Source organism: Podarcis tiliguerta, assembly GCF_965153285.1.
Source record: "Podarcis tiliguerta genome assembly, chromosome: 16".
NCBI classification, from domain to species: domain Eukaryota; kingdom Metazoa; phylum Chordata; class Lepidosauria; order Squamata; family Lacertidae; genus Podarcis; species Podarcis tiliguerta.
In genome coordinates, this window is record NC_139549.1 from 25,555,483 (window position 1) to 25,565,728 (window position 10,246).

The following is a 10,246-nucleotide window of genomic DNA, read 5'->3' on the forward strand; positions in this document are numbered from 1 at the left end:
CTTTGGTTGACCTGACTGACATCCTATGCTCTTTTAAAATGCATTCTTGGGGGAAGGGCTATTGGTCTGTTGTTTTCTTTTTATTAGGTATCTGTGATTTTATATCTTGATTTTATTCTGTGAACCACCCTGAGGACCCCCCCGCCCAGGTATAGGGCGGTATATAAGTTCAATAAATAATAACTATGATTTCTGATCATGCACAGAAACCAGCTGCATGTCACATGGATTATTATTATTATTAAAATTTCAATTTATATTCCGTCCTTTCTCCTGTAAGTTGGTACTGGGGAAGGCACTATTTTAGAATACTTAGGTCCCAAGCCATTTAGGGTCTTATATGTTCGTATTAGCACCTTGAATTTGCTCCTGTAGCTCACGGGCAGCCAGGGCAGTGCTTTCAGAACGGGTGGTGCATGGCCCCATTGAGCTACCTCAATTGCCAGCCTATCAGTTGCATTCTTTGTTGCATGTGATACACAGGTAGCAGTCAAGTGCAACATTCCTTATTTTCCTAGAGTGGACATGCAGGGGAATGTTTGATCCAGTCAGTCAAAAACTTCCTGTTTCCTCCTGGCTGGGACATATTTCTTTGCATGTGACTAGAGGTGGGCATGACCTTACCTGCCTAGGTAACAAAAAAGCAGGGCACGCTGCACACTTCCTCTCTTTGACTTCCTCTGTCGCTAGAGCAGCAGCTTTTAGCTAGAGATGCTCTGTTGGCTTCTAGCCAACAGAGGACACTGGGATTATCCCCATATGGGATAAATCCACATGTATATACTTTGTAACTAAGTCTGCCTTCAGGGATCCAACTGTGAACTGATGATGTGAGTAAACTTCTTTTATATACTTCACACAAGATTGTGGTGTGTTTATTCTTTTAAGGGAAATTACCAGGAATCTAATACTGAGAGGCTTACACAATCCTGCAACCAGCTATCTGGTGTGCATTTAAAAGGGGAATGTAAAACTCTGCTAAGTTATAGAACTTGCGAGCGCAAGTTAGGAAGGATATTAATAAACAATATATCCTCTCCTGCCTCCCTGAACATTCTCACATTTGGCACTAGCCACAGTCGCCAAATCATCTGCAAAGGCAGCCCCACTTACAGTGCATCACATTAGTCCAGACAGGAGTTACTCAGGTCCCAAGTTTTATATGCTCATCATAACATCTTGAATTGGGCCCAGAACAGGCAGTTTTCTAAAACACCCCTCTTCATATGATCTTTGGTCAGCCACTAGATCTGGCGGAGAGCCACTGGGTCCAAGAGGGTAGATCAAGCCAAGTGCCCGAACTTCACTTCTCCAGCAACAAACATAGTCAGTTAAAGCACTTCCGTTCTCCGTTTCAGTCCACAGAGGACGCTCAAGGTGGTTTCACGATGCATAAAACATGAAATGCAACAAAACGCACAGCACCACTCAGGATAATCAGCAGTTCTTAAGAGAAAAAGCCAGCAGAGGGATCCAACAAAGGACCAACTTCAGTGTTGGCTGCACTGACCGGCAGTGACACTCCAGGGTTTCAGAGAGGAAGTCTCTCCCACCCTGACCTGCATGCAAGGCTGATGCTTCTAACAGTAAGCTATGATCCTTCATGGCTTGGTCAGGTGTGGCACGGTGTTAGAAACTCAGATATATGTAAAAAGGGTAAAGGACCCCTGGATAGTTAAGTCCAGTCAAAGGTGACTATGGGGTTGCAGCACTCATCTCACTTTCAGGCCAAGGGAGCCGGCGTTTGTCCACAGACAGCTTTCCGGGTTATGAGGGCAGCAGGACTAAACCGCTTCTGGTGCAACGGGACACCATGACGGAAACCAGAGCGCACGGAAACGCCGTTTACCTTCCCACCGGAGTGGTACCTATTTATGTACTTGCACTGGCGTGCTTTCGACCTGCTAGGTTGGCAGGAGCTGGGACAGAGCAATGGGAGCTCACCCTGTCGCTGGGATTCGAACCACCAACCTTCTGATCGGCAAGCCCAAGAAACTCGGAAGTTTAGACCACAGCACCACCCGCTAATCACCAAAATGCACCTTAAACATGGGCTTTGGTCCCTATAATGGAATGTCTAGGTGTCATTTTTCCACCAACAAGGTTTATTATTATTATTAATTCCATTTCTACACCACTTTATATTTTAAAGAAAAAATCTCAAAGCGGTTTACAACATATTAACACATTGAATAAAACAATCCAGAATAAAACAATTTCAAGCTTAATGGAAAATATTTCAGATCCTTCTCTAAGTGACCTTTTGGTTTCCCCATATTTATTTACCTACTTATATAGCTGCCCCTTGGCAGAAATACTCTAGGAAGGCAGTGTGGTGTAGTGGTTACGGTGTTGGACTAGGACCTGGGAGATCAGGGTTCAAATCTCCACTCAGTTATGAAGCTTACTGGGTGACCTTGGGCCAATCACAACGTCACAGGGCCATTGTAAGGATTAACTGAGGAGCGGGGGGGGGGGGGAGAGAGAGGTTGAACCATGTAGTCTTTGAAGAAAGAGGTGGGATATAAGTGCAATAAATAAGCTCTTCTGCTTGCCTGCATAAGAAAACTGGAGGGGCCAGCCAGGTGGAGATGTCAGTCACCAGTGTGTCCTCCAGAGATCTCAACATGGTCACAGTTGGACCCATGCCAGTCACAAAACGCGCCTGGCGCCTGGCTAATTTCTAACACTGGTGGGGGAAAGGGCAACTAGCAAAGGGTTTTAATATTTGCATCATTCTGAAAAGTCACTTTGAGTCACTCTTTGCGGAAAAGTTACTGATCATAAGTAATAATACTAATACAGTACTGCTAATAATACTCTAGCAACAATAAAACTCTAGCAATACTAATACAGGGCTGTACTGCTAATAATACTCCAGCAACATCTGGCAGGCCACAGGTTCCCCATCCTTGGCCTGTAGGTTTTTTTATCAGTTCCTAATCCCACCAGAGGGAATCTGCAGAAGAATATATTCCTTTAGGAGAAGCCATAGAGTGAACAGATGTTCTGTTTGACAGAGCCTCACATCTGGGGTGTGATCACCATCTTGCAGAATGCATGGCTTGCTGAATGTCAGAAAACCTCTGTAGGCTCCCATCTGAAACTGTAGCTCAGCAACCAACCTTTTCTCCCCAGTGTTTTTTCTTGCTTGCTTGCTACCATATATTTAAAAAACAAAACAAAAACAGCCAATGGAGACTAGACACAAGCCCACACTCTCCAGAGCAGCAGAACATCTGGGCAGGTTGATGGTGCAGCCATTCACGAGAACTACCTTTTCTCTCCAAAGAAGTCAGTCTGCCCCCCCCCCCAAAAAAATCACTTGCCTCACTTGCAGGAGAGAGGGGGGTAGTTGGAATGAAATAGTGGGACATCACCACAGCAGTTATAGCTGATGACCTGAGACAGCGGTTCTCAAACTTTTTGGGTCACCCTTGGTCCCATGAACTCATGCCCAGTGCCCCCTACTTCACCCCATAAAAACCATTACAGTGGTACCTTGGTTCTCAAACTTAATCCGTTCCGGAAGTCCGTTCCAAAACCAAAGCATTCCAAAACCAAGGCGTGCTTTCCCATAGAAAGTAATGCAAAATGGATTAATCCATTCCAGACTTTTAAAAATGACCCCTAAAACAACAATTTAACATGAATTTTACTATCTAACGAGACCACTGATCCATAAAATGAAAGCAATAAACAATGTACTGCAGTCACACAATCAATCAGTCAGTAGGTGAACTGGGTTCCACACAGTCACAAAAACAAAACAAAAAAGCCGCAAAAACAAAAACGCAAAATAAATAGCAAAAACAGACAGACCTCGGTGTAAAGCTCAAAACAGAAGTGTGGCACTCAAAATGGAGCACGTTCGGCTTCTGAAAAAAGTTCGCAAACCGGAACACTTACTTCCAGGCCGGGTTTGCAGTGTTTGGGTTCCAAGTTGTTTGAGTACCAAGGCGTTTGAGAACCAAGGTACCACTGTATTCAGAAGAGCAGTTTGCACAACCCGCTAAGGGAGATAATAACACAATAAAATTCAAAAGAGTAACAATTAATTGCACATTTAATCAAAATCCAATTAAAACGACTTCTTCAACAAAGCCAGCAAAATTTATGAACTTGATCCAGCGGTACCAGCTTTTCAAAGTCTGATAGTCGTTTATATCTCCAGCATCCCCCTGCTACCCATTTTCCTCTTAGCACCCCCTAATCCACCACCTCCAGGGGGAACTAGCCCCCACTTTGGGAACCACTGATCTAAGACGTAGGGGTCTGTTTCACACCTTGATCATCTTTCCCCTTTGTATTCTCTCTCTCTCTATCTTTACTTTCTTTCTCTCTTATTTATTTCCATGGCCCCTTTCCATTAAAATGTTAATTTTGGCTCTGGAAAAGTTAGAGGCAATGAGAGCACAACAGCAGCATCAAAACCAGTTGCAGGAAGCAACAACAGATCAGGTACAGTAGCAAGGGGCCTTAAAGTGCTTATATATAAGTCACCTCCCCAAAATATCCCATTCCTCACAAGTAAAAAGGATGCTGTGTCGTAAATCTAAACTTCCAAACGAAGGAGCTTCACACACAAACACAGAAAAAGAAATCAAATCTGGAGGAGGGGGAAAGGGAAGGAAAGTAGTATGGTGGTACCTCAGGTTAAGAACTTAATTTGTTCTGAAGGTCCGTTCTTAACCTGAAACTGTTCTTAACCTGAGGCACCACTTTAGCTAATGGGGCCTCCTGCTGCTGCCGCGCAATTTCTGTTCTCATCCTGAAGCAAAGTTCTTAACCCGAGGTACTATTTCTGGGTTAGCGGAGTCTGTAAGCTGAAGCGTCTGTAACCTGAAGTGTATGTAATCCGAGGTACCACTGTATTGCAACAAATCATTCCCATGGATGACCATAAACAGGAGAAAGGCCTGATTCTTCTGGCAGGAATCAATCAGAAGAGTTCAAGGTGGATTTCCCTAAGGAGGGAGTCCCAAAAAGGCAGTGTGGTTTAGTGGTTAGTGTTGGACTAGGACCTTGGAGACCATGGTTCGAATCCCCACGCAGCCAGTAAGCTCACTAGGTGTGATCTTGGGCCAGTCACTACCCCTCTCAGCCTAACCCACCTCGCAGGGTTGTTGTGCGGATTACAAAAAGGAGAGGGACAGCCATGTACACTGCCACCTTGGAGAAAAAGGTGGGAGATAAATGTAATAAATGCTTTTGCACCAGCTATTGAGACAACTGTGAACCTTTTTGCCCCCCCCCCCCCTGCAGTGCATTTTTATTTAACTGCTGTGGTTTATACCATGCATTGCTACAGCACACCTGAAATAAAGGCATAGCACAGGAGAAAGAACACCTGCAGTAAAACAAAACTTATTTCGTATAATAATGGATTCTGTACTTTTCACTACTTTGTAAATGCTTTATTTTGGTTCTGCTACTAATTGGAGGAAGGCAATAAGATTCCACCTGGAACTGCCCCCCCACAAGGATGTTGTTGCTCCTGCAAGGAGCCGAAACTTCTTCGTGCATTTCAAAAACGAATCCTCAGGAGGATGAATTCTGTGCTCTTCTTTCAAGCTCTAGTGGAATATAGGTGTCAGCACAGCCCTGTTTGCGTCTCTGCTTCTCCTTCAGGGGTGATTTAACAAGAGTGCCAACAAGGGCCTTTTAATCTGTAAAACGAGCCTGCCAGGACAACCTTTCCCCCCATTGAATCAACACATATCAAGTACTGTTGGTGGGAACATACAGAAGGGCCTCTGGAACTCTCTGCTTGAAGTTAACCCTCTGGCTCCCCCTGTGGTGACTTTTCATCACTGCTTCGAAACCTTTTTGATGTGTTCTTTTCGGGCAGAAGGGAAGAGATCATTTATATGAGAACTGAATATAACAACCACAACGACCACATTTTCCTGTTCCATTATATATGGAGAGAGGGAGTTTAGTCCAGTGGTTAGAGTATCAGACCGGGGTTCAAATCCTTGTTCAGCTATGAAACTCACTGGATGGCCCTGGGTCAGTTCCTGTCTTTCAGCCCAGCCAACTTCACAGGGTTGTTGTAGGGATAAGATGAAGAGGAAGAGGACCACCTTGAGCTCCTTGGAGGAATGATGAGATATACATGTGATCGGTAAATAAATAGTGTCACAGTTCTTTCTTGGCTTCTGAGCACTGCGAGACCCGTCCAAACAAAACTCCCGGGACTGCTTAGTAGCTCATATTCATTTCAGTGGAGCTCGTCTAGGCAAACTTGCCGCAAATGCTGCCTTGTGGTCCCCATTATGCCACCATTCCAGGCATCCAAAACCTGCCCCCTGTGGCCAGCCGCCGCCTCTCCTCCGGGCTCTGGACAGGGCTGCCTCCGCAGCTATCTGATCCCCACGGAGCACAGGTATTTGAGCAGACCTAGAACAAGACCTCGTCTCCCTGCAACTGGCAACCCCCTGCACACACAGTTCCCTGCCGAAAGCCAGATGCCTTCCACGCCGATTACATCGGGGAGCATCATCACCCAGTGGAACGAAAGCGACGCCTAACCTACAGAACATGATTTCCTCACTTTGCATGTAATTTCACACACAAAGCCTTAATCCAGTTTAGCGCCTTGATTCCCCCCCCCCCTTCTTTTTAAATGAAGCTGAGCAGAGGAGCAATTAGCTAGTGATGCTTTGGGCCAGCCCTGGTCATTACACCAACAGACACCCCACTCCCTTTTTCCTTCCTCACCCCACCATTTTTCCCAGGACCATCACAGTGGAGATCAGATCTGCAGGGGCTGGAGGAGGATGAGATGCCATAATCCCCTCTTTCTCCCTCATTCATCCTTTTCTTCCTAACAAAGAGCTTTGGTGCCTTTTGAGGGTGGAGAACATTCCCCACCCCACCCCACCCCCAAGGAAAGAATACTTCATGCCCCCTGGAAGGCATTGTACATAGGAATCTGCCTTATCCTGAATCAGGTCATTGGTCCAGCTAACAGTGGCTGCCCAGGATTTCAGACAGGGGATAATCTCAGACCCAACCTGGAGATGCCGTAGGGCCAATTGAACCTTCTGTGTGTGTAAGAGGCACTCCCACCACAGAGCTACAAACATAGAAAGCCACCTTAAACAGAGCCAGGCCATCTAGCTCAGTATTCCAACACTGACTGGCAGCAGCTCTCCGGGGTTTCAAGCAGGGGACGTTCCTAGCCCTATCTGGAGATGGTGGATATTGGACCTGGGACCTCCTGGGTGCAAAACAGGCAATTCCACCACCAAACACAGAAAACTGCCTTAAACAGAATCAGATCATAGATCCAACACTGACTGGCAGCAGCTCTCCGGGGTTTCAGGCAGGGGGCATTCATTCCCAGTCCTGAGGATTGAACCCAAAACCTGTATGCAAAGCAGGTGTTCTAAGGACCAAATATATATCGTTTTAGTTACGAGATATCCCGGAGGTGACACACACAACCCATTATAAATGCACACTCCCATTAACAGCTCTGTCTAATCAGATTGCTCTTGCCTAGATGGAATGTCACGTTATCCCTGCGGTGTTCAGACAAGCTCTGGGAAACTTTGGCCAACTCCATGGAGCTTGCAGCGCAGCTTTCTCCTGCCAGGGAAGGAAATGCTGCTAAAATACCTGATGCTCTGGGTGGTGGTGGCAATACTCCTAAAATGGCCATGGGGTCTTTTCCACTAACACCTTCCATCATAAAGTTCCCCCTGTTCGACACAGGAAAGGAGCGAAAGATTGCCTCCCGCATCCACACGCCGAGGAAATGCACCGCTGGGGGGGGGGGGGGACACGCGGAGGGACCACTGCCCGCCCCCGTCTTTCCACGCTGGCCAGGCAAGAGCGCCTCTGCAGACACCTGCTGGAGCCGCAGACCGTCAGGGCCTCTGGGGGGCGCTCTTGAGAAGCCCATGAAAGATACGGGGCCCGACCTAAAGCAAGCCCCTTCAAGCGCGAGAAGGAGGTGGGATCTGAACTGGCAAGCCAGGAACACGGAACTTCTGCATCTCCAAAGCTATTTTTGAGGGGGTAAAATGCTAACCCTTTCCGCCCTCTCCACCTGGGGGAGATGTTGTTTCTCTAACAGCCAAGCTGCCCCAAACTGGCGACTAGCAAAAAGAGCTATTTTGGACACACACGCTAAACAGCATTTCCTTTCATTGGAGGCCTTTGACTGCACCCCAGGCCATCTATTCCACCTCCCCTCAACCTGCTTTGGGGTCCGAGTTGAAAATGATTGAGATGGAGTTCTTTCTCCCCGACAGACACATTTTCCCCGGCAGACACTCCCCCCTGCAATAGCACAAAAGCCTGGCATGGAGGAGGGAAGACAGAAAGACGATGATAATAATCCCCCGCTCCGCGCGCTCAAATCCGGGCGCAGCGCGCCGTCCGTTCTACATTCCTTGTAAACGCGCCAACGTCGAACTAGATTCTCCTCTACACACAAACACACGTCCAGGGAGGAATTCTGCGCCAAGCGGGGCGGGGGAAGGGGGGGGAAGCAAAGGTCCTTCAAGGGCGGGGTAGGTCCCGCGAGCACACTCTCCCCCAAAGAAAAGACACAAACACACCGTCTATCCTCTCCGGACTTTCAGCAGGCGATGGCAAGTCTCCGTAGCCTGCCTCTTTGAAAAGGGCACAGTTGGCAAACGCTTTTCCCCGACGCCCCTCGCCTTAAGTTAGACGGCTTCCCCCTCCCTCGAAGTTGGCCCCCGCCGTCCCCCCTCCTTCCCAGAGCTTCCACAGCCCGCGACAGACAAAGTTGCCTCCTCGGAACTTCTCCCCGCGCCGCGCGCAAAGGAAACCCCGACGGCCACACTCTTTCATCTCCCCTCTCCAGTCCATATTTGTGTGTGTCCCCACCTAAAAAAAAAAAAATCCCCTTTGTGTCTCTTCCTCCGTGCCGTCACTTACCTTCAGCGATCGCCCTCTTCATTTTAGGGGCTCGGGAAAGGCACGGCTCGGAGGGCAACGGGGGGGACGCAGCGGCAAATCCTTCCCAAAAGAAACGCAGCGGAGCCTCATGCAAACTTCCACCCGGGCGCGGGCACGACGACGGGGATGCTGCTGCTGCCTTTGCCGGCGACAAGCCCGATGCCCGCCTGGCTCATCGGGCTAGCGAGGCGGAGCGCTCCTGCGGCCGGAGGAGCCAGCATCCAGGCAGAAGGGACTGAGGGAGGAGACGCCCCGCGCGCTGTGGCTCACACCAACGCGCCGGCGGCTGCGACGCAGGGAAAAAGAGGCAGGCGCTGAATCCACCGAGCGCGTCCGCCCTGCTTTGCCTCGGCTCCGCTTCTGCTGGTCTTGCCCTCCCGGCGTCAGGGTAGGGAGGAGCGGGTAGTTGTTTTTTGTGTGGCGAGGCTTTCCCAGCTGGGAAAGGGCGCGCGATCCGGGGCTCGGAGAAGGAGGGACGGCGGCGCTGGCGAGGCTGGTTTCGGCTGCTCCGGCGGGGGGACTGAAAGGTGATGAATGTTTTATGGGATCATGTGGTTTGACGTGAGAGGAATCGGCCTAGATCGGATTTACTGGCTGGAGGAGGTAGAGGGAGAGGGAGGAGGGAGGGGCCGCCGCCGCGCGCTCCGGCGAGGGGGGCGCACGCGGAGCGCGTTAGGGAGTCCTGCAGAAAAACGGGGAGCGCTTGGCCGGAGCGGGCTTGGCTGTGGCTAGACGTCGCTCTCCACCACCACCAGGGGCTTGCCTGCGGGGAGACGAGGGGGACAGCGGCACCTGGCCCCCACCCACCCACAATACACGCGCGAGCCTCTCTCCAAAGAGAAATCACTTCGGACTTGTTCGGAGGCGTGTTTGAAGATAGGAGAGTGCGAGGAAGACCCTTCAGGACTATGACAGGGCCCCGTTCGGGCTGCGAAAGGGTTCGGAACTGATGGGAGGTGCGCGCGCGGGGGGGGGGGGGTTGACAGAAGAGAAGACTGCAGCAGCGATGTTTCTCCCGGCCCGGGTCTGTCCGCGGCAGCACGCTGGCCTAGGCGACGAGGCTGGCAGCTCATTCCTGGAGGGACGGTGCCACCTATAGGACGCCGAGGAGAGAATCCGGACTGACTGTGCAGGGGGGCGGGGGCGCGTCGGAGTGCAGGCGCATCTCTGCCTTCTGCTTCAGAGAATAGACATCTCATTCTTGCCTATGAAGCGAGACTCCGTCCTGGGAGGCATCGAGCACACTCCACGCCCACCCGAGGACACTCCCGCACCCGCATTCCCCAATGCTTCCTACCCTGGATGTCTG

At 49.8% G+C, this 10,246-nt stretch overlaps 1 protein-coding gene across 1 annotated transcript in view; it reads right to left on the reverse strand.

Moving 5' to 3' along the window:
* Positions 1-9,592, reverse strand: part of RTN4R (reticulon 4 receptor) — a 114,132-nt gene extending 104,540 nt beyond the window's left edge. Inside the window, exon 1 of the mRNA XM_083417804.1 lies at positions 8,917-9,592. Coding sequence (XP_083273930.1) covers positions 8,917-8,938 — 22 coding nt within the window. The 5' untranslated portion in view covers positions 8,939-9,592. The remainder of the gene's footprint in view (positions 1-8,916) is intronic.
* Positions 9,593-10,246: the final 654 nt, after the last annotated feature.